The following is a 25,867-nucleotide window of genomic DNA, read 5'->3' on the forward strand; positions in this document are numbered from 1 at the left end:
TAATCAAAGAGCTGCAGGGTTGAAGACATGGCTTTTCTCCCAGTAGTACACATCTTCATGTTCCCCAGCAGGCAGTGCTTAGCGCCAGGACACCCCAGGGTAACCGTGCGCTCTATAAGTGCGATTAACATAACATAACATAACATAACAAACTGCATAAAATAGGTTAGGACGTTTTATTTCCCCCCAGTCTTTGATTATCTTTTCCTAATGTTGCTGAAAAGGATTTGTTTTGGTAGATATACCAGGGGGGAGGGGTACCAAAAATGATCGTCACACCAGAAGCCAACAGCGCTAAAGCTGGCCCTGCTGCTTGCTATTAACACATTTGGAGGGAAAAGTTTCAAAATGGATAACTCTATCATCCAAATCGAATTAACTACTTTTAACCCCTCCCATGCTCATGACGGAGCCGCTCCGTCATGAGCATCGGCTGAGCTGTGCTCATGACGGAGCGGTTCCGTCATGGCCCTGCCACCGCGCCTGCGCGGCGCTGATTTCGCGCCTGCGCGGCGCGTTCTATTGAGCGGGCGGGGCCATGACGGAACCGCTCCGTCACGAGCACAGCTCAACCGCGGCTCGTGACGGAGCGGCTCCGTCACGAGCATGCGAGCGCCGCTCGGTCCCCCCTAGCGCTGCGGCGGAATTGTTGCCGCAGCGAAGGGGTTAAGATCTGACACACCAATGGTAAACAACAGCATCAACCATGGATACTGCTCAACAACCACAGACTGCGCTAGGATCTCACAATCTACTTTTGACTTTTTCTCATTATATGAAAATATTGGGGAGGCTAAAAGTAGCCACAATACAGGTAAGAAGTGCTATAAAAAAAAAACTTGAGCGACCACTAACAAAGTGGGCAATTCATTAGGATGCGCCATCATCACTTAACATCTAATCCTGGCTTTCTGCCTTTTCCTAAATATGCTGGAAATAAACACTGAATTAAAATCTGGAGAGGGCCTACAATACATTGGCCCCTGGAGTTCCCATCAGAATCACCGACACCCTAGTAGTGATTGAGGGTTCTAGTTGAAAAGTGTAGAACCAGGAGACATGTTTCTTTAAAATCCTGGCCTCCTAATTGAATGTGCTCTTGGGCAATAGGTTTTGAACGTATTGCTCTGACCCCATTTTGGTGTCCAGAATTGAGAGTTTTTAGAATCTGTCGAAAAGCTGCTTGTAAGTGTGTGGTAAAAATAAAAATACCTACTCTGGATATTACATCGGGGGAAGATGGGTAGGCCGGGCCCACTCTCGTGATCCAACCACCAGAGTGCAAAATGGTGGTAAAAAAACAGCTTTGTGACAAGCATTACAATCTTGGGTCTCTGACTTCACCAATTTTTTGGATGTTGGGTAATTCATGCTCTCCTTGTACCTTTGCCCAATGACCTGACAATACGAGGCACATGAAAGAAGGAAATAATCACAAAGGGTTTATTCCCCTCATAGTCACCCAGCATGGGTTTTATTCACACATTTAGGTTGATTAACTGAAGGTCTCCACATTTCCTAGCAGCATCTCTACAGGTGCATTGTGCAGGACTCCTCCTGTGTTGCAGCTCTGCCCTACTAGCCACAGACATAACATGTATTTGTAAAGCGCATGTTCACCCCCAAATGGGCACCTTGGTGCTGAATAATAGATGTTTATTGTTACCCAACTCAATGGTACTCATTTTATCAACCTCAGAAAGGATGAGAGGCTGATTAGGCCCGCCGGGTTTTGTACCTGTGACCCCGTGGCCAAACACAGGCCTCTTCAGTGGATGCATTAGTCCACTAAGTCACAGACACCTCACAGCTTGTATAGGGCTACAATAGTGAGATGTGATCACCTTGCAGGTGTGTATCTCACAGGATAAGTGCACGGGAGAAATGGTCAACATCCATTTCTCCCGTGCACTTATCCGTGCATGCTACACATTCTCACAGCGCTATACTTTTCAAAGAGATAACCTCCTTTACAGCCCTGAAGAGTCACAGCCCTCACACGGTGTGACGAAACATGTGTCGGCTCATCATTCTCACATGTACTGATCAATTCTGAAACATTAAATATTTGTACACTCGACGCTACTGGACTCAGACCTCATATATTTACCTTCCAACGATTATCTTTGAGTTCTCACTTGAGAACAACATTAAACGTATACGTGTGCGCAGGACACTCTTTGGATTTAGAAGGATAGTGGAGGTACACGACAAACATACCCAGGTGTACCCCAAGCACTGGATAGGTGCTGTGCACTTCAGCACACATGAAATGTATCTTTTTTTGTTTTCAGATATGAACACCGTTCCTAGTGTTCATGCCCGTTTCAAGTAGGTGTTAATGTTTGACGCAAAGCCTGGTCTGGTGAGCAGTATTGGCTCCATTCTAGAGCCTCCAAGGAAATATGTTGACTTTTTCCTCAAGCCCCTGGTCCACAAACAGAAGTCTTATTTGAGAGACTCTGCGCACGCAATTTCTATCTATGAGGGGCAGGGAGTGGAGTCATACACCAAACCAACGGATAGAAATACACTCCTCCATTATGGTAGAAATTATCCGAAATCACAGAGGGACAATATTCCCTTTGGTGGAGTTTCTGTGTCTCCACAGGAATTGTACTACAGCCAAGGATTGTTTTGCCCATTCAGAAGTACTCAAGAAAAAACTTGCAGAGGATATCCTAAAAAATTAATCAAACATTGTTTCAGGCTAGCCAGGTATTATGAGCGGGATTAAATGCTTGACATGAATAGAAACAGGTCTAAGAACAAAAACACTTAGAGAATAGTGTTTGTAAACCAATTCTCTCACATGAGTAACCAGATCAAAAATATAGTAAATAGAAACTGGAAAATTGTTAACCCCCTAGCTGCTGCCGTCGGCCAACAGTCGTCGCATGCACTAACTACCTTGGTAGTGCTGCGAACGTCCGTTGGCCGACACTGCCCCACCCGTTTTTCGAACGTTCAGCACTGGAGCTGAACGTTCGATGCAGGCAAGGTGTTAATGACGGACAGGAACAACAATTAGAAAAACCTTTTTTTGCGTTTAGGCGCAACAAAAATATACACAACTCATTGGTAAGTACATACAGAATCACGGAGGAGAATACACAGACCACACTTGACAACAAAAGGGCCGTAGGAAATGATAAATGTGGGAATTGCTCTATTTGGGATAACTGCATAGTGATTAAAACACTAGAATTCAACAGAACTACTCTTACTGCTAATACACTGAATCATTGTCAAAGCAAGAATGTAGTCTATCTCCTAATTTGCCCATATGGCTTAGGCTACATTGGGGAGACGAGCCGTGAACAGAGACTCAGATTACTTGAACACAAATCATTTTTCCAAGTTTAATCATGATTGTAATGATTTTAATTGCTATATTCTAGAGAAAAGCAAGATTAACAGACGGGGGAGATCTTGATAAAAAAAAAAAGAAAAAAAGAGAGAATAATGGTATATTTGTAAATTAGAGACAATTAATAAGGGCCTTAGTTCCAGAGAAGTTTGTTCGACATTCATTATGTGATCCAAATCCACTACTGGTATTTATACTTTTTTGCTTACCAGTGTTCTGCTTACTTAGGCTTCATACTAGTGGCAGAACAGAGGTCTGATTTACGGATATATCCGCACTAATTATTAGAGGTTTTCTCCAGCCAATTCATTCTCTCCCAGTGGGCAGATTGAATTTTTATAGATCGAGCTGTAAGTGGCTTGTATTAGGTATGAGTTCGCTTTGGCTTAGAACTTATAGAGAGCTATAGTGGTTATTTGTACTCCCAGATGTAACTTTTCTTTGGGACCTGTCAATTAGGTAGTGGAATTATGAGGCTGGGATATAGAACAGACAGGCAGACCGTTTTTGTGCAGTGCACTCATGAATCCCTGAGCTGTTTGACTTCCCTGTTTGGATTTTTTATTCTACCTCATTGTTAACCTGTTACTATCAATTAACCCTATCTATGTATAGCTGTATGATGTTTGCCTTAAGTATCCCTCTCCCTTCCTCCCCCCCACTCCCACACCCTACTCCCTCCTTTGCTTGTTTAGACTGTGCAGTATATTTAACCCCTTCTATGCTGGTGACGGAACCGCTCCGTCACCAGCCTCGGACGTGCTGTGCTGGTGACGGAGCGGTTCCGTCACGGCACGCCCGGCACGCCTGCACGGCAGCCATTTCGCGCCAGCACTGAGCGTTCCATTGAGCAGGCGGGGCCGTGACGGAACCGCTCCGTCACAAGCACAGGGCGCCCGAGGCTCCTGATGGAGTGGTTCCGTCACGAGAATGGGAGGACAACGCACGGAGCGCATTTACGAGCCATACTTGTGACGAGAAGGTATGCAACTCTGCACGCTAGTTGGGGTGATAAGGGTACTTGCAGTCCTTATGGTGGAGTCAGCTGTAGTTTTGGAATGTTAGAATAGCTGATGAAGGTTGGAAGTAACACCTTCTTATTATCTTTTTTTAACTTTTAACTTAATTGCGTCTAGTTTCCGTTTTACTAAAACAAATATGGACATAACCTGAGGGATAACGGAAGTTAGGGACGCAGTCACCAGGTCTAGTTTTATCCTATTCATTTTCTTTTGAATAGTGTACTAATAGTTAGGAGTTTTAATTTATATTGTAAATAATGACCCCCTGATAGCATGTATTTGATCTATATGTCTAAGATGCAATTATTCTATATCAATGCCTTTTAAATCCTCTAGGCCCAATTGATGAAGGGCACCGTCGAAGTATGAAAAGGACTGGGTAACATATTAATAGGAACATAGCTTATGAAACCCTTTCAAAATAGCATGCACCACAAGACCTACCTTAACAGGTAGGTGAGCCTCTTCTTGCTATTTTAGATTCTAGGCAGACATTAGATTCTATATTACCTAGAGACTTATGGTCCTTTTATTTTTCGCAGATTTTAATTGTAAAGTTTTGTACACAGGAGGGTGGCAGCCTTGATAGCGCCCCTTGAACATAAGTCATAAGCTAGGCATCCACATTATATTTTGCCATTTCCAATTGGCATAACCTTAAAGGTGAGAGATGTGTATTCAAATGAGTTCTTCTTAGATGTAACTATGCTACTATGGAATATTGAGATTGGCACGAAATAGAACCTTACGGTTATGTTATTTTTCTTCAGATAGGTCCATTGTTAATGTGTTTGTGAGCAGGACAGCTGAAGGGACCATTGAGCCCTTAGTATTTTAACGGCCACAGGCAGTAGTTGGACATCTTAGCACACTATATGAGGTGAGAATGTGTTCCGCCAGCTATTGGAGTCTACCTAGTATTGTGGCTCTCTAATAATAGAGGATAGCGTCTTCAATGAATAGTTTGGTCCATGCTTTAATGACATATTTTGTAATATGTGTGTAGTATGTGTATGACTGGTAGAGAGTGGTGTTATGAATTGGGGGATTCCAAGTATGTATGCTCAATTAGTGTGCCAACACAATCAAATAGTTATGGTTTCTTAACTTGATGATATAGTGGTTCTTTGATATAAAGGTGATTTAATGTGGGTTTGACAAATACACATTTATAAATGTGATGTTTCTACACCAGGTGCACATTTATAAATGTGATGTTTCTACACCAGGTTTTTGCTTAGGAGTCAGTTATAAACACAAAATGAACAAGCATTTACAATGCAATCGTCTCGGCTTTGTTAAAGTTAGAGCTATTGGCATTGCAAATGGAGAAAACCTAACCTACAATTGCCATCTCAAAAGCTTTCCAAAGAAAAAAAGAGCAACTGCCTATACAATAAACGCATGCAGGCAAGAGAAACATACCAATGGCTAGCAGTCACTCTAAGAGGAATGTCTATTGAAGCTCTAGAAGCACTTGATTCTTAGGAAAATCACTGAGAATGTATATCAGCTTTATTGACTTTACTTGCACGTCACAGGGACAACCTGACAATCTGACATGAACCCTGGCCTCTTGGGCTGACGTTTAATAACCCAGATCCAGAGTAAAGGGAACAAGACATCAGAATATCGTATCAAATTACAGAAACGGACCAGTGAATAGATACTACAGCTCCCTCTGCAGGAGCCCATGATTGCGGCAAGGGGTGAATGTCTAAATGGGGATTTTATGGATTTTATCAAAGTAGTATAAGAGAATCCTAAAAAACATCACCATAATAAAACCAAACTCCAGAGAAGGCAATGCAAACTGAATTGTCTCATCACTTAACTACGGTTGGTGACAATGTCAATTACTAATACATTTAAAAAGTGTACTATGTACTATGTATGTATGTGTGTTCTTATATAGCGCTCGATTTTACCCTTGGGCATCTCGGCGCTTGCCTTGGGAACCCGTCCTGGTTTTTTCCCTGTGAGATCACCCGTGCTGGGCATCCCCAAGGTGAAAGCCAGGCATCCCGCCGCGGGGGGGCCTTTGTGGAGATTAAGCAAGCTTGTTGCCCAGAGCTGCATAGTGTGAACTCGTGCTTAGAGTGGGCACCGAAGCGAGAATTATCGAGTCCGTGGGCAATTGGGTTCAGGACCCTGCCGCGTCGGGAATCGAACCCTGGTCCCGGGTCCGACCTCAGCTTCAGGGTATGCCTCCTCTAACCAGTGAGCCACACATCTCCACTGTGTAGAGCATCCGTGTTGACCCCTAACTACAAATGACTTCTTTGGTGTGATATTCGCTCAAAGTTTATTGTGGCTATTCTCGGCTCCTACTACGATTGCAGAATAACTAAACATATAAATGAGTTACATTTGCATTACTTGGATGTACTATTCAACGTATGTACTTATCCTGAAAGTCTGGCCTTAATCCAGTCATCTTGGGTCTGCGATTGACACTCTAGAGTCATAACTTTAGAGCAGCCCATCACAGCAGACACCTTAACAGCACTTTGTGACTGCGGTCTCTACGTGCCGTAATTGACAAATGCAGCGATGGTTGGTTGCCACACTCCAGTCTCAGGAATGCGACCGAATTCTTTCTTCACTCGTTTGACAGCGATCCAACCACGAGAGCAAGACTCACATAAATGGGAAGTACTCTTGCAGGAAGTGGAAACCTCGCCTGCTGCAAGACTTCAGCATAGCATGCTCAGACATAGGCCTCCATCATGAGATCTGCATCACCTCCCTTCATCGTGACAATGCTACCATGTGGCTATCAATGAGAACCTGCATTACTGACGTCCTCGAGCTCCCCAGACAGACCCAAATCACACTGTACCTCAAGATGCTACACTGCAAATGTTACTTAAAGCGTGCTTGCGCTGGACCTTAGAGTAAATAAAGTCGGACCTAGGTCAGCTAGGAATGGCTCTGTGCTCCATTATCTATACACATCTCCTACAGACACTCGTCCCAATGGCTATCGTACTCCCATAGCACTCTGGGCACATATGGAGGACAGACTTAGTAATTTCTACTTGGCCTGAAAAGTCACAATCAGCACAGCAGGCCTGTATTTACGTTCTTGAGAAGTGTTCTTCTGACTACAAAACAGAGACAGCTCGCGTATGTTGTACACCGAAACATAGTACCCTGACTCATCTGTGTGTCACACTGCTGAGGCATCACCTGACATCAGCAGGTTGTCTGACTAACGTACTGCACTGAATACTAAGGCACAGCAGCCATTCTGGCGGTGACATGACTTTGATTTGGTGCCGGGGCACGAAGGTTATATACAGGGTAGGTTTCATGGTGTGCTCCGGCATACCACCTTATCGTCACCTACAAACCACTCTGTTTTCAGACCAGGGGTGTCATCGTTCTTCTGCTCGGTCTAAAAGATCTTCGAAAACATTCGTTATATGGTGTTGCAACAAAGACAGGACACCAGTGCTACACATGTGTTAATTGACCCTAACAACGGTAGGTGGACATGGCAAATGTTACTGAAAAGTACACTGTAATTTGATGATATAATAGCAACCATGCCAGGGGATTTCTCGTATAGAACTGGCTCACACCGAGGGTGGGATACCCCTGTGATGCATTACTGTACGTGTACTCCGTGGATTCAGTAACAGGTCTATTATCGATGTATCTTAAGGATGAGCATAAACATTTTTGCTTCACTAGCCCACAGTAAAACAGGATTATATCCTCCATAGCATAAGACACAAGGTGAACACTAAAATCCAATTTAAGCAAGCGCCCGTTTTTTGTTTTTTTTATCCCTTTCGGAAAAAGTGGTGTCAGGTGGGCGGACACTTTCACCTAGCTCCACGGGAGGACTTACATGCTGCGCGGTCAGTATACAAACAAGGCAGCCCTCATTTACAAGAGAAAGCAAAGCAAAGGTGGCCACTCCCTAAGCACAGGCACGTCTCCTAAAGATCAGGGACGTGCCCCACAAGGAGCGACGTTCCCGCCCGGCCACAAAAAGGATTAAAACAAGTCAAGCGAGGAAAGCTTGACATGGTTACCTGCAGCGAGTCTGTAGTAAGACACACCTTGCATTATGCTACTCCAATACTGGCCAGATCTGAAATGAAAAGGGCAAATACACAAGCATTACCCCTTCCTCCAGCGCTTCCTCCGCCTCCATTGTTGCTCGTCCTGGTTCCTCCGCGGGCGCCGACGCTCGTCCCCAACTCCCCGCGTTTCCGAAGTGGAAAGGAAAACAAAACTTAAGAAGCTCACCTGTGATGTGCGCGACCCAGGAAGAGAGCAGTCATCGCCACGCGGCGGAGACGCTGGCGCCGTGAGCGTGCGCTCGACCAAATCCACACGTGACCAGGTCTTGTTGCTTCTCTCCCATTCAGAATGCTGGGCGCGTGCCCAGCTCTTGTCGGGAAAGTCTCCTTTGCCGACTGAAATGATTACAATAGTTCTCTGCCGAGAACGCGCTTCACGCGTCTCTAGGCCGAGACCTAAAAATGTAGACTTATATATATGTTTCATAATACAGGTATATGACCTAACACTGGCAACATACAGGTGTTGTGGGAGTCATATTTGGGTCTTGAAAAAGATGGTCCAATTGGAATTTACCATCAAAAAACTTTGACGCTTGGTTACACAATCCGTGTAGTGGCTGGAACTACAGATATTGAATTAGGCACAGTTTATCGGGTTCCAGGCTTTACGCGTTTTTAACACAGATGTGTGTTTCTTATGACAAATTGTACTGTCTTGTTTTGTGTACTCTCCATGACAAATTGTGCTGTCTTTTCTTGTGTATTTTTTCTTACTTTTATTATCTGTTATCTAGATGAGTTGTCTATAGATGTACTGTTTTTGTCTTTTCAGCGACGATTAAGGTCAATATTTTCTAATTTATGTAAGAACTTGAAATTCATGTAATTTTTATGTGTAATTCTTTTTATCCTGTTTCTAATGAGCAATTGATTTTGATATGTTTTGTATAGGCTTTTAATAATAAAAAATAGATATATTTTCAATTTCTTGTGTTTTGGCCTTGGATCTGCAACTAGACTCCCCTGCTTGAGTTGATCTGATTATAAGTGGAAGAGTGTCTGTTTGTGAGTAGTATATGCAACAAAGCAAACCAGAGGAAGCCCTGTTTTTCAACTGGTGATTTGAATTCCATTTCTTTGGTCTTAAGCGGGCTCTCTCTGTCTTTTTGAATTAGTAAATCTGACTTCAGGGCTTTGCGTTGCCTTGTGTCACTTGAGCACCTTCTGATTTTAGAGTTGGACTCACCTGGCCCCACGAACGCCAAAACCAAGCGAAGCGCCATAGCCGGCGTGACGATTGGCCACGCCCCCTTGGAGGCCACGCCCCCTCCCGCCCTTTAGGTACTTAAGCGCTGACTGAAAGCGCCGCCTACCAGAACACTCGCAAACTCCTGAGGCGGAAGCCGGGAGATAGGCTTCTCATTATTTTAAAACTGTTTATAATTGTAATACTGTGTCACTTGAGCACCTTCTGATTTTAGAGTTGGACTCACCTGGCCCCACGAACGCCAAAACCAAGAGAAGCGCCATAGCCGGCGTGACGATTGGCCACGCCCCCTTGGAGGCCACGCCCCCTCCCGCCCTTTTTTTCGCCCCATAAAAATATGTGTCCTCACCGTACGCGCAGCGGACGGGCGCAGCGGGCGCGCCGTCAGCGCGCCAAAGGCAAGCCCGTCTGGGCCCTTCCGGGCCCAGACGGCCTCAGGCCCAGACACTATGCCCAACCTGCAGAAACGTATCTCTTACACCCAAGATACACTGCTTGCCTGGAACCCAAAAAAACATCCCCAGTGCAAATACATCCTCAAGGAAGACGCCCCCTTTGCAGGATGTATCCTCTGTAACAAACCCGAGGAAACGGAACGCCACCAAGGACTTCGGCTTGGCCTCCTGAATTGCAGATCCTTAGTAAAACACGCCCACGAAACCAACATCCTCGTCCAGGATTTGATGCTAGACATATTGTTTCTGACTGAAACATGGCTGACCCCGCACAGTGACTTCGACATGGTCAATGCAACACCCCCCGGCTACCAAATTTGCTGCCTGAATAGACCAGTCGGTAGAGGTGGCGGCCTAGCCATACTCTACAAAGACCATCTTAAATGTAGAATTGAATGTGGAACCGTCAAAGATTGTGAAAACTGTAATTTCACCATCCAGATCTCACCATCAATCTCCCTCTTGGGACTGTTAGTGTACCGTCCGCCAGGCTCTCTAGGAGAATTCACCAGTACTTTGATAGATCACATCTCACTCAAGACTATTTCAGTCTCTAACTTTCTCCTCCTAGGGGACCTTAACATGCACTTTCTTGACCCCGCGGACTATGCCGCAGCCAACTTACTGGCTGATCTCACTACAGCCGATCTCCATCTCCGAAATTCTAAGGCCACCCATGAGAAAGGACAACTCCTTGATCCAATCTTCACCAACATCAAAAACCTAAGTGCCCAGGATCCCACCCCTCTACCTTGGACAGACCATATGCTAATCCCTATGCACTGGTCACTCAAAACGACACCAGCACTCAAACAGAAAACAAGGATACGAACTAGACGGTGGTACAAGTTAGTACCAGAGGAATGGGAAGCCAAATTACGTGAAACTATCGGCCCTCTATCCACGGACCCGAACACCGCGGACAGAGAATTCAACGATTGGCTAGCCCACCCCCTAGACAGTCTCATCCCACTTACCAATACTTTAAAACACGTCAAAAGAATCAACCCCGCTCCCTGGTACACACCCGCCCTCAACGCCCTTAAGAAGGAATGCAAAAAGTCAGAACGCACCTGGAGGAAAAACAAGTCAACGGCAGAGAAAAGTGCTTATCAATCCTCCATGAAAGTGTACAAACGAGCCCTACACGACGCAAAAAGTGCCTTCTACGAGGAAAAAATAAAAAGCTCCTCTTGTTCAGCCAAGGAGACCTTCTCCATCCTCAAAGAGCTCCTCCATGTCCCTGACCCCCCGCAGAAACCCATGGACCCCAAAGCAGCGGAGGAAAAATGCGTAAAGTTGGCCACCTTCTTTGACGAAAAAATCAAAAAAATCCTCACCTCCCTTCCTGCCGCTAACCCTGACTCCATAGAGAGAGCTAAGGAACCGCCGCCCCCACCCAACAAGCCTTATCTAGCGTCGTTCGGCCCAGTTACAGAAGAGGAAGTGATGGCTACACTCACATCAACCAAGAGCGGAGCCCCTAGCGACCCAGTCCCCATACGGTTTGTCAAAAACATCTCTCAGACCATAGTCTCCCAATTGACAGCCCTCATTAACATCTCGTTGGCACAGGGAGAGGTCCCTTCAAACTGGAAGGAGGCTGTCGTAAAAGGGCTCCTCAAAAAACCTTCTCTAGACCCGGCAGATCTATCCAACTATAGACCTATCTCACTCCTCCCCTGGATAGGTAAGGTCGCCGAAAAACTTACGAACAAAAAACTGTCACACTTCCTGGAGTCAAATCAACTCCTCAATGACTCACAGACAGGCTTTAGACCAGGTCAGGGTACGGACACTGCTCTCCTCGCAGCAGTATAAAAGACCAGGGAAATTATCGATATAGGAGGATCAGTGGCAGTGGTCCTCCTAGACCTGAGCGCGGCCTTTGACACGGTCAGTCACCAGGTCTTAATCCAACGTCTCGATAACATCGGGGTAAAAGACAGGACGTTGAAATGGCTCTCGTCTTTCCTCTCCCGACGCTCCTTCCAAGTTTGGGAAGGTGAAAGCCGCTCCCCCTCCATCTCCCTCTAGTGCGGTGTGCCACAGGGCTCATCCTTGAGCCCCACGTTGTTCAACGTGTACATGGCCCTACTGGAGGAACTGGTCTCACCCTTTGGAGTCACTATCGTCAGCTACGCCGACGATACACAGCTGGTGGTGACGCTTTCCCACCCCAAGCTAGAGCCCTCCAATCTCCACGACTGCCTCTCCAACGTACATCAGTGGATGAGTGACTCTGCCCTGAAATTAAACGGCTCCAAAACAGAAATCCTGCTCCTAGGGCATAACACCACGAACCTCCCCCCTAACATCTGGCCCGCCTGCATGGGTGAACCCCCCACCCCCAAGACGGAGGTCAAGAGTCTCGGAGTGTGGCTGGAGACTGATCTCACCTTCAGGACACAGGCAAGAAAGACGGCCGGCACATGCTACGGACTACTTAGATCTTGCAGGAAGGTGATCCCTCTACTGCCTTTCCAGTCGCGTCTCCTGCTGATCCAAGGCCTAATTTTATCCAGGCTGGACTACAGCAACGCCATTTACCTGGGATCTCCAGAATCCACTCTCCAAACTCTGCAAAAAGCTCAAAATGCCGCAGCCCGACTTCTAACGAACACCCCGGCCAGAACATCTGCCAAGCCCGCACTGAGGACGCTGCATTGGCTCCCTATCAGGGAAAGGGTAACTTTCAAGGCCCTCTGTCTGGCCCACAAGGTACTTCACAACACTGGCCCCCCCAATCCTAAATAACTGGATCAAACCCTACAGACCCACGAGAGCGCTTTGTTCCGAACATGGAAACTTCATCACGATCCCCAAGGTGAAGAAAGCCCGTATAGGTGGCCGCCGCTTTTCGGTCAACACGGGAAAAAAATGGAACGCACTCCCCCTGAGCCTCAGAGCAGAACCAAACCTCCTGCGGTTCAGGAAATCTCTCAAAACCCTACTCTTCCCCTGAGCCATTATCTCTCCTGACTTTCTCCCCCTGTGAGTAAGAGGTTCAGCGCTGGGATACCTTCTGGGTGACTACGCGCTCTAGAAAAACCTAAAATAAATAAAATAAATAAATACTTGCATCGTCTTGCTTAGCCTTGCGTGGTACAGACGCATAGCAAGCCTCTGATAAATTTACGCCTTCTTTTCTTGGATAGTGAATATAATGAGCCGACTTACATCGCTTTGCACATGCCTTAGTAAATTTTGGCCTACATGTATGTTTTCGTACCTGCTCGTGGAATGTAGTCACATAGTTATAATTGTTCTCCTGCAGTTTGTTATGTTAATAGTTTGGCGAATGACATGTACTGAGAGTACTGACAGTACAACTAAATGCCATTGGCTTGTGCCAACACACTTCCTCACTGTGTCCGCATCTACATCTCTGCAGAGTTGACACAACATTGTAAACCGGGTCTTTGTCTCTGCTGTCTCTTGGAATAAACTGAGGTATACAAATAAATGATGGATGAAATGCTTGAATTAGTCTCAGACACTGGAAATTACTTGGGCCGCATCCCAATCCATTGGTATTTTGCACACCATGCCACCACAGTTTGGACCCAGCTATATGCAAATTAGTCTTGACCCAGCTTCAATTGGAACATTCCAACCTGAACTAACAAGCTAGGTCCTCCATGCACCAGAACATAGGCAACCTCCGGTTTGGCCCTAGTTATGGGCTCATCAGCCGGGTACAGCTGGGTTACAGTGACACAGGACCTGAATCACAGAGGGCCTCTGCAGTTGTGGAGGAGGCCCCGCAGTAATCGGGAGTCTCCGCACTCGGGCGGACTCTCCGCAATGAGTAATTTCATTGAAGAGATTCTGGCCTAAGTACGGAGACTCCTCCATGAGTGCGGACCTCTGCCATGAGTGCGGAGGCCCTTTGTGAATCAGACCCACTGTGTCATGATGTAATCAGAAAGAAGCCGGTACTTCCATGTAGATTATTCAAGTTACTTTATTTAAGTTAAGCTGTTAATAAGATAAAACGATAACCCCATCAGGAGCAGCTGTCCTGCTGCTCAGCCCTCACCCAACTGACATTCACAAACCTCTAACATTCCATTCATCCTACATTCCACATCACATGCATTCTAGCTGAGCAGCAGGAAGACATAAGATACAACATATCTCCCTTCGTTGGGGAATTTAAATGAATCAAATAAAACATTGACAACCTGTCTAGTACATATGGTCAGTAAATTAAAGACAATACAGCTAGTACATATGGTCAATGCATTCAATAAATTTTAAACACTGCAGAAATTAAAAATATGCAATATAATCAATATACGATACACTTCCTCATACCTCGTATCACAACCAGTGACATGATCATCAAACTGACACAAAAAGATACATCCTGTCACTTCCCATACTGATACATGCTGAAACGTAATATAACATCTTATCTCGCACACTACAATCTGAGCAGCGCCTCACATTGTTTCCTGTAATATACAACTATACTACATCGAACACCAACAAGCTCATATGCCATCAATCATACCAGCTGGCCAGACCAGTACAACAAGCAAGACACACAGGAACAAACCATAACACCATATGTCAGGAAACAACGTGCACTCCTCAGACAAAGAACAAACACTCACAAAACTCATACATGCGCCAAACAACACTCTTGGTGACATAATCACCAACAACCAACCATCACAAACAATGAGTGACCATACACAACATAGCCACCTCATACACAACACCTGTTGTGGAACTTCTCTTGATGACATTTTACCTGCTACCAAACTACAACGATACTGAGAGACTATACTGCAGTCATCTCATACACACACAAACTAATGATTGGCCTTACTTGAACCAACTCATACACAACTCCTGTTGTGGGACTGCTCCTGATGACTTAATCACCTGCTACTAAACTACACCAATACTGAGAGACTATACTGCAATCATCTCATACACACCCAAACCAATGAGTGGCCTTACAACCTGGCTCCACTCACACACAACACCTGTTGTGGGACAGCTCTTGGTGACTTATGCACCTGCTACCAAACTACACCAATACTGAGAGACTATACTGCAGTCATCTCATACACACACAAACCAATGAGTGGCCTTACAACCTGCTACCTAACAACAACAATACTGAGAGACTATACTGCAGTCACCTCATACATAACACAAACAAGAGTGGACTAACAACTTGACTCCACTCAAAAACAACACTTAGGGATGCTACACCCTGTTGTGCTCAAATAGTGGGACCTATGTTGCTGACGTTGGCTCTTCCACCCAGTCTCCATGCTTTCATAGCATTTCTTGTCCCTGGACATTGCCCCAAACATGGTCTCTCACAGCCGCCACTATTACTGGGAGCATCGCACGCGTGGGTTCGTATCCCATCCTCGTCGCCAAATGATGTAATCAGAAATAAGCCGGTACTTCCATGTAGATTATTCAAGTTACTTTATTTAAGTTAAGATGTTAATAAGATAAAACAATAACCCCATCAGGAGCAGCTGTCCTGCTGCTCAGCCCTCACCCAACTGACATTCATAAACCTCTAACATTCCATTCATCCAACATTCCACATCACATGCATTCTAGCTGAGCAGCAGGAAGACATAAGATACAACATATCCATGTGACCCACGTCTGGGCATACCAGTCCCACTTAGTGTGACAAACTGTAGTATGCAAAAATGTGATGGATGGAATGCCTGAATTAATCTCAGGACACACAATTGATGGATGGAATGCAGAACAAATCAAAACATTCTCCCCCAGTCAAGAGATCTGGGTTAAATCCATCATGCTTTTGCTCACCATGTCACCCCAGTTTAGACCTGGCCATATGCAAATCAGTCTTGACCCTGTGCCTCATGGGAACAGTCCAGCCCGAACTGCAAAGCCAGGTCCTCCCTGGACCGGAAAGAAGCATCCCTGGAACGGTTTCGGAGTTCCACCCCTCTTCAGCCAGGATAGCTTGACCCCAGTGGCACATTGAGCCCGGGACCTACGTCTAGGCATACCCGGCACACTTAGGGCGAGAAAGCAAAAGACACACAATTGATCGACGGAATGCAGTACAAATCAAAACATTCTCCCCCAGTCAAGAGATCTGGGTTAAATCCATCATTCTTTTAATCACCATGCCACCCCAGTTTAGACCTGGCCATATGCAAATCAGTCTTGTCTCTGTGCCTCATGGGAACAGTCCAGCCCGACCTGCCAAGCCAGGTCCTCCCTGAACTGGAAACAGGCATCCTAGGAATGGTTTCGGAGTTTCACCCCTCTTCAGCCAGGATAGCTTGAATCCAGTGGCACATTGAGCCCTGGACCTACGTCTAGGCATACCCAGCGCACTTAGGGCGATAAAGCAAAAGACACACAATTGATGGACGGAATGCAGAACAAATCAAAACATTCTCCCCCGGTCAAGAGATCTGGGTTAAATCCATTATTCGTTTGCTCACCATGCCACCCCAGTTTAGACCTGGCGATATGCAAATCAGTTTTGACCCTGTGCCTCATGAGAACAGTCCAGCCCGAACTGCCAAGCCAGGGTCTCCCTGGACCGGAAACAAGCATCCTAGGACCGGTTTCGGGTATGCCCAGACGTGGGTCCCGTGCTCCCCATGCCACTAGAATCAAGCTATCTTGGCTGTAATATGGCCCCAGATTGATCGATTGAGCTTATATCCAAGTTATATCAAATAAGTAATATTTAAACATTACCCAACAAACCCCTAACCCACGCTTAGAGGTGCCCATGGGGGTGGCTTTGACAGACAAAGGCGGAGATCCATGCTATTGGGTATAGCTGATGATATGTTCTGTCAGTTTTGGTGGGGAAGTCTCAAGTCTCATGCTACAGGGGTTAGCATGGACACTTCAAGTGGGTGGGGGGTTTAGAAGGATGCTAGACATTAGCATTTGTTTTGCTCTGTAGACCCTTTTAAACTGTGGGTTTTTTGCCTTGTGTATCTCTGGGAGGGTTCAAGAAGGTCTCTCATTGTCCTCTCCATACCACTTAGGTCCTGGATCAAGGCGTCCCACTAGGAAGCTATAGGTTGTTTTCTCAAGCCACGTCTCTCTTCCCTATAAAGGGTTTTGTTCTCTGCTTCGGCCCAGTGAAGCTCATCTACCTTCTATGCGACCATAGTCAGGGAACCTGCAGATTTACAGCACCTCATAATGCAGCGTTTGTTCAGTAGCAGCAGGAGGTCAGGGAATCTTGCAGTCACTTTAGTCTTAGAGGACGTAGGGTGTGTGCCTAGTAGACAATCTTTCACTGTCGTCAATTAAGGTCTGCCTCTGGCCGCTACTATCTCAGTCTGTATGGTGTCACAGAAGTCCTGAACGACCGGCCAGCTCCACATAATGTGGAAGAAGTCTGCTGGGGAGTGATGACATCTATAACACAGGTTGAGCTGTGTGGGGAAAGGTATGCCCCACAGCTGAATACATCTGAATCTGGCATTTCTGGAGGCTTTCCGTGGGTACTCAATCGCTCTTTACCATTCCTTATCATTAAGCACTCATCCCACAATATCCTCCCATGAGTTCCTAAGGGGCTGCAAGGTTATGTTGGTGTGTTTACGGATGGCCCTCTAGATCCAGGTCATTTGTTTATGACCTTGTCCTATGGTATGCAGGGCTTGTAACAGTGCATTTGTATTGGGAGAAGGGGGGATCGGTCCACAACTGTTGGAGTATCTCCCGAATCCTACCATATAAGATGAATTGGCCTGGTGGCAAATTGTATGTTTCAAGCAACGCTGCTAATTCAACAAGAGATCCCCCAGTGTGTGGATGTTCTCCTCTTCCCATCACCTCAAATCCCAGCCCACTAGGTATCCCAAACCAGTTGGGGGCCACAAAGGAGTAAAACCGGGGCATATGATCTGACCTCTTCCGTATATACAGAGCCCCTCCCTAAGAGTTCATTGACCTGGCGCAGTAGCAGAGTTGCATCCTCTGAGATTTTTGAACCCGGAAAGAGGAAGAAACCAAGGGTGCTGTCTCATGTCTGAGTAGTCGTGATTCCTGTTTCATGAATGAGATCCAGTCAGCCTTTGGGTCAGCCATTGAAGTTGAGCCGCTAGGTAGTATCCTTAAAAGTCAGGGGCCCCCATCCTCCCCTGTCAGGGGCAACTTCACCAGGCTGATCCGTTTCCTTCCAGATCGCCACACAAGGGTTATCAGGAGAGTATCCAATTGGCGATCGTAGCTCATAGGGAAGGTAAGTGAGATGTTGCCAAAGAAATAGAGGAGGTGAGGTAGCATTGTCTTTTTTGAGATGGCTATACGGCTCGGGAACTAGAGGGGTAGCAAAGTCCAGCAGGACACCAGGGAACCAAAGGAGCCCACTGCTAGCCCCATATTACCATCCAGCAGGTCCGCATATGTATAGTAGATATTTATTCCCAAATTCCGGAAGGAGACTGGAGCCCAGGGTGTAGGTAGAGTACCCAGATGGACCAGTAGTTAAGGTGAATCATGTGTCAAGGGTAACATTTGGGACTTATTATGATTGACCTTCAAGCCAGAAATGGAGTCAAAGGGCCCTAGAGTCATCAAGACCGGAGTATGGTCGACTGTTACATCTCGGACCTAAATCAGCATATTTTCTGCCACAGGGACACCATTTGCATCACTCCAGCAATGCTTATACCTCAGAAGTTGCTGTTCAGCTTCAATTTCATTGCTAATGGTTCAAAGGCGAGGGCAAACAGCAGGAGGGATAGGGGACACCCCTGTCTTGTGACTCGGTATGCCTCGTAGGACGCTGATATGTGTTTTCCTGTCATTGCTCTCGTCATTGGGGCACTGTAAAAGAGTATTTATTGCCCATATGAGTAGTGGTTAGGATAGTCCAAATTTGCTTAGTGCCTCGAAGTGGTATGGCCACTTGAGGGTGTTGATTGCCTGTTCTAGGTCTAATGAGAAGCATGCGGAGTTCAGGGGCGTAACACAGGCCCCAGAAGTGCGGGGGGCCCGAAGCTCCAGGGGGCCCCCTCGGCACTGCACTCTGTTCGGAGAGCTCCTAATTGAGCCCGGAGGGGGCCCCTTTACATACCTTGCAGGGAGGCCTCCTAAATTTTCGTTACGCCAGTGGCGGAGTTGGCCCATGCTGTCGGGGCTTTATCAAGGATGTAATAGAGTCTCTTGAGGTTCAGGCTTGTGTTTTGACCTGGGATAAAGCCATTGTGATCTCTCTGAATTAATGTAGGTAGAACTGGTAGGATACGGTTAGCCAGGACTTTTCTGAGGATCATATTGTCTGTTATTAGGATGGAAATGCGACTATAACAATGGAGCTCTTCTGGGGAGAAACCTGGTTTCAGAATGGAGAAACAATATCTTCATTGGTTGATGCTGGAAGGCGCCCAGCTTCCTTTGTCACCTCAGACAGACATGGGTCAGAAATTAGGGATCAAATCAGCTTTGAAGGCTGGGTAAAAGGTGACTGTCAGGCAGTCGGAGCCCGTGACATTTTGTTGGGTCCTACAATGCAGAAACAAGGTCATCCTTTGAATAATGCCCTGTCTCTATCCCTGTCTGGTCCAACAGGTGCTACTGCTTCAAATAGTACAGAAGATACTGAGTCAGTGATCTGGTCACTCTTTCTGAGGGCTAATGCAGAACAGCCGTTAGTCACTTTAAGCGCATGACTCTAACTAAATTCTGAATTGGGCATATAGGCAAGTATTCGGAGAGGGAGCGTGCCTTCTCACTCGTCAGTGACCAAGAAAGTTTCAGTCCTTCACTTACAAGATGCATGTCCAATCCTACCTACTGCCACTGCAAAAGCCTGCACGGAACACGCTACTACCTTTTGAAGATACATCATATGGATTGTTACTGCTGCTCCTTCCAGAGCCAAGGTTAATGGGCCTGGACCGAGGCTATGGGATGTGAAAAAGGTATATTTTGCCAAGTAAAATAACCAGCTGGAGAGAACTACAAAGAACATCATAGACTGCCCCTCACTACTAACTAGTCGCACTAGATCATAGCACCCAAGAAAAGAAAATTAAAAAGAGAGTCCTGTTGGATCAGAAAGAGGTGATGGTCCAATCTCATCACTGATAATAATTCCCTATTAGCTTGAAAGGTGAGGACCACTGGCATTTTGCCCTCTTCTGAACCTACTAGTGGAACAAGAAAATGTACTCATGTTTGAGCTGCTACTTAGGGTGCGAGCTGGAGTGCCTCTTTACTGCTGCGGTTCTTCTGTGCTCCTTGCTATGTAGTTTTCCCTTCATCACAATTTACACAGAGTACAACTCTTAAACGTTACTTGCATGCCTGGCTTATTTTGTAAAACTACCCCCATCCCTTCATTCTAACTAGAGGTAGGTGAAAAGATTTGCATAGATGAGAAACGGGTAGAATCCACCTATTTTTAGGCCTAGTCTAGAGGAAGGTTTGGTTGTCTCACAAGCCTCATGTTTAAAAAAAATAAAATCATACTACAAATATATATATATATATATATATATATATATATATATATATATATATATATATATATATATATATATATATATATATATATATATATAGATATATATATAGAGAGAGATATATATATATAGAGATATATATATATATACAAATATGGGCTTTCAGCCAGTGCTCTTCATCAATTAGTCTGTGCAGGCCTCATTTACATTTTGCTTCCGCCCACCATAGCAAACAGCAAGGGGCAGTGTTTCCGCCCATTTGATCCATTGGCTGTCTTTCAATGTGAGTGATGGTGTTTTGCCAATCACAAGTGCGCAGCTGCTTGAAAAGTAGTGCACTTATGGCAGGATGTGTGCACCTGGATTCCTGGCCCACTCCTTTATTTTTATATGTTTTATATTTGGCAATTTTCATGGCATACTGAATATATTTGCAAAAAATCACTAAAGTAAAAAATAAACACCGAACACTTGTCAAGGCCAGACCTATTGCCCTTGCCAATGTTTGGTTCTACCTGCTTGCTTAGTGAATTTGATTATGAAAAACACTAAAACCTACGAATCTCTTCTGCTTACAGCTGTATGAAAAAATTATTTCTCAGAGCCCTAGTTCTGACACATCTCGACTGGACAAAGTGTAGACATTACTGAATCTCTCTGTTTTGTTAATCACAAATTGTAGATCGTTTTGATAACAACAGCTTGCACGTTGCTAATACTCATGGCTGTATAAGCACTTTATGGCTCAGCATTTTTCACTAAAAAAGATTTCTGTAAAAAATGTAGCTCTTCCTAAAATGTAACCTACTTTACAAATCCAAATGATGCGATGTAGCCTAAAAAAATTGTCTATACTAAGCATATTTGGGCCACTGAATCTTCTGCCCGTTGTTGGTGACACGGGTTTAGTTTACCTTGGGAGGTCACCCAGTAGTGAGGATATTTTCTGGTTGTAGACAACCTACGAAGGGTAATCGTATGATGGCACCCCGCAGAGAAGATACTAATGAGGCAGAGAAAAGTAGAAAAACCAAGAGGACCCAAAGAAAAGTGTCTTTTTCCTGCAGAAACTGCAGGATGATTTGACCCTTGGGGCACTAACAAGTTTTACAGTGATTGCTACATTTCGAGATTCAGACTTTGTGATGTCAAAGTATCCCATGGGCACGAAAACATTTTAATTTCGACCATCTTTTAAAGAAACAGGTCTTGGACATTCTCTAGCAGCCCATGCCCTATTGAGAGCCATGGTGACACCGGGACACTGATAAAATCTATTGGAGAAATAACTGCTCAGTGACCAGAGTTTTCCAGGAGGGGGCCTAGTTGTACTTTTCTCAGATTTCAGTGGTAGAAGGCTAAGCCCACTGAGGGGCATATTAACAAGCTGAAGTATCGCCGCTTTCTCGGCACAATTCGCCGAGAAAGCGGCGATACTTCCAGCACCCTATTAACAAGGGCATTGCAACGCCTGCCTCACGCCCACTTTGCATGTAAGCTAGAAACATCGCTAATGACATGCAAAGTGGGAGTTCCCACGTCCAACCACATGAAAAATGTGGTTGGAGGTGGGAACATTCTATCACCAAGGCAGGCGTTGGGAGGAAAAGAACTTGTTTATCGCAGGTCTCCAAACGCCTGCTCTGACCAGGCGTTAGGCATTGATAAAATGGGGGTGTGGATCATAAAGCTGAATCCACCCCCCCATATTATCAAGGCACACATTAGCAAGTGAAAACAACCCTTGTTTTCACGCGCTAATGTTTACTATCGCAGGATTTACTATCGCCTACGTGTTGCCCGTTGATGATAACGCGCTAACACGTCAAAAAAATCCGGCGATAGCCGGCGATAGTGAAATGTGCGATGTGCGTTTCTTAACGCACATCTTGTTAATATGCCCCTGAGTTGCCTGACTCACAGAAATATTGATAATATTATGTGAAAATTCCCCGACAGCTCCTGCTTTGATTACGGCCCGAAGAAGTCCCATTGACCAGAAATTTTAAAGATTCTGGGGAAAGCCTTTCTAAAGACCATATATTGTCAAATTTGTTTCTGGGATCAAATCTCCACTCCAACAAGAGCTAGACAGCTATAGGAATATTTATTTTGTTTATTTTCAAATGCTCTTTTTGCCTTCTAATTTAGTGATAATGATTCTTTTATCTGGAGAAAGTACTATCTGGGCATTAAGCTATATCTTATGTGTCTTCATTGATGTCATATTGTTGTTGGACCTAGAACCCAACCCCATGACTAGATCAGGCTGTGAATATTTGATAAAGTAAAGGGGGAACGGGTAGTATTAGGCTAACACACTGCAAGCGGTAGGATGCTGTGACAACAGGGCAGAAGATACCCAAGCACCAACCGCAGTGCTCCTTATCTGGCCAGGGCTTGGGAAAGGGTCCAGGGACCACGTAGTTCATCGATTAACAAGTGAAATAAAGGTGGCCTGATATAACCATCACTGACTGTAAACAGAAATTAGTTGTGATGGAGATTTCGGAGGAATATCTGGACAATGGCACGGATTGCAAGAGGCGAGATATTATTTTGCTGTTTATTTTTATGTTCACAAAAAAATCACTGGCTCTGACGCTCACCCCGCATTTCTCTGAAGATTATGCTTTGCTGCAGCCTCGAAACTCTTCTCCAGCTCAGGGCTACTAAAATGTGCAACCGATGACCTGATATTGCTGCAAAACGCCACGCTGAATATAAAACTGCAAAATATGCTCAGAAAGACTATTTCTCGGATAAGAAGCCTCGAGAAGGGCTAAAATAGAATGTTAAAAAACAGTACATAGAAATGAACAAAAACATGCAACAAAGCACACTATTTTTTTCACAAAAATGACCGTGTAAAATCTGGGCAAGAATTTCTACACATGGTTTAGGAGACATTTTCTGCCCCTAGTCTTCTCTCAAACAGAATAACTGAATATTTAATGTCAATTGTTCAGCAGAAATAACAAATTCTCCCACCTCTCTTCTATTTATTTTGTATGTATAGCTCACACTGCATCACTTAATTGCTTCTAGGGGCTTTTACCAGTGGCAACAATGTTAAACATGAGAAAAGATTACATGGATCTTTAATACGTATACACAACCCAAGCCCAGTCATTGTGTAGCCCAAGCAGACTACCACGGTAGGAATCAGCAGTACCACAAATTCATATATCTCTGACACAGTTTCAGAAAACCTTACTCACCAATAAAATAGAGAAAGTCCCAGCGCACAAAAGCCATGATGAAGATACCAGCGCTGAAGGACGTCATCCCGATCATAATCATCGTGGTGTCTCTCAAACATCTGGAGAAGATGAAGACGCCTAAGAAGCTGGTAATGAAGATCATGTAACCTGCGGCACTGCTGTAACCAATATACACTGGTCCCCACTCTAGCGGCTTTTTAATCAGGAAGAGGGGCAGCACGTCCACAGCCCCGGCCACGGCTAGTTCATAGAGGACAGCGCTGGTGAAAAACAGTGCAATTATGGCCTTGGATGGTGGTACCATGAGTTGTCCCTCATCCCAGATCAACGAAGAGGTTCGCACGTGGTCTCCATCCAACAGTCTTGTTCTTTCTGTTTGCTCGGCCCACGGTCTCCTGTTGGTTCCACCGTTGGCCTGGTTAGGTGCACTGTTCCCACTGCCACCACCTCCTTCGTTGGGGACCTTTAGAACAAAAATGCTGTATATGACACAGAATAAATAAAATGCGAGGCTGCAGGACACCAGCACCGTGCCATGGTGATAGCTCACGTTGAAATGAACAAAGATATGCCCAGAGGCCAAGCTCCCAATGAAACCCGCCAAGCCATAGACGAGTTCAATTATGATAAGCCGGCGGGAACGGCCTCTCCCTGAAGAGTTGAGTGAGCCCAGTGCCATGATGCCAGCCCAGTAAGTGGTGAAGCCTCCTGTGAGGCCGTTCAGTGCCGCGGAGCCGTACAGCACCTCTATTGGCCAGTCCAGAAGTATCACGAGAAGGAGGAACATACGAGACACAAGGTAGCCAAACAGGGGCACACAGATGGTGATCTTGTGGTGCTTCCTGTCACCAAGCCAGGCGAGGAAGAAGGCAGATGCCAAGGGGCACAGGCCAAAAAGCAGGTTGTTGATGATGTAGAAGTTGGAGATGGCTATCTGCTGCCCTTTGTCCGTCAACGCCACTGCAGACGAGTTGGAGCAATTGAAATAGTTCTTCACCACCATCAGCAGCCCGGTGTCGTAGAAAGAGCTGGCCATCTGGGCCCCGGCCACGACGGGCTCCACCCAAGACCTCCACATCTGGCAGGATTCCATGGCTCCCTTCCCAATATTCCTCAGCTCAAGACAATATGCTTCAAAGTGGGCTCAAGGGTTACCAATCCCAATTTACCATGCACAGCTATGAAACTATTCTAAATATATTTTAAAAATAGCTTCTTACGTTTATCAAGACATGCACTTGAATGTGTTTGTCGTCTTATTAGGTCAGTGCAAGCTTGAAGAGAGACTAAACGATATTTCGTTCAGGCTACCTTGTCTTCTAATGTCCACCTGTTACAGACTGATATGATGCCCGTCGGGCAGGTGCGGCTGCTGTATTAAAAGAGCAGAAACCCCTGCTTCTGTTTGGTACGCCCTGCCATGAGGGGGCGGTCGCCCCATCCCTCTTCAGACCCAGCCGGCGGGAGAGCGCTGTGCCCCGGGCGCTTCATGCCCGCAGTTATTTCGTTACTCAGCAGATGAAGAGAGGGCGGAGTAAGAGGGAACCTCCCTCTTAAACTTCCTGATTCAGAAACGGAAAAAAAACCCCGTAAATAATGGATGCTCCCTGCTGAAGAAAAGGGTGCTCTGCTTGAACCAAAGGGAGTCACCTAATTTCTCTGACCAACTCGTTCCAGAACGTGTACTTTTTATTATGTCAAAGAACAAACGTATGAAGGAGTCGGTGTTTTCAGAGGTACAGCAGTGATCCTGCGAGATCATGTTTTTTTCAGTTCCTTTTTCGTTTTTGCAAATCTCCGTTGGAAATGTAGGTTGGTCTGCGGTTGAGGTGCATCAAAAACAAAGCACGTGACCTGACAGCCTGAATACGGCGGGGGCGGTGAGGGCGGAGGCGTGGCCAAAGACAAATGAACTATCTATTCTGTAACTATTTTGTTGGCATTCACCTCCAGGGAACGGCCAAAACAACTGCACCTTAAATAAAAAAATGAATGTAAATTGCAGGGGAATTAACTCTTTTACGTT

The 25,867-nt window shown here is 45.5% G+C and overlaps 1 protein-coding gene across 1 annotated transcript in view; it reads right to left on the bottom strand.

Annotated features, from left to right (window-relative positions):
- LOC147666159 (solute carrier family 46 member 2-like) overlaps positions 1 to 25,355 on the bottom strand; it is a 208,858-nt gene extending 183,503 nt beyond the window's left edge. Inside the window, exon 1 of the mRNA XM_086949258.1 lies at positions 23,839 to 25,355. Coding sequence (XP_086805384.1) covers positions 23,839 to 24,934 — 1,096 coding nt within the window. The 5' untranslated portion in view covers positions 24,935 to 25,355. The remainder of the gene's footprint in view (positions 1 to 23,838) is intronic.
- Between the last annotated feature and the right edge of the window lie 512 nt (positions 25,356 to 25,867).

Source organism: Lissotriton vulgaris, unplaced genomic scaffold, assembly GCF_964263255.1.
Source record: "Lissotriton vulgaris unplaced genomic scaffold, aLisVul1.2 SCAFFOLD_1734, whole genome shotgun sequence".
NCBI classification, from domain to species: Eukaryota; Metazoa; Chordata; class Amphibia; order Caudata; family Salamandridae; genus Lissotriton; species Lissotriton vulgaris.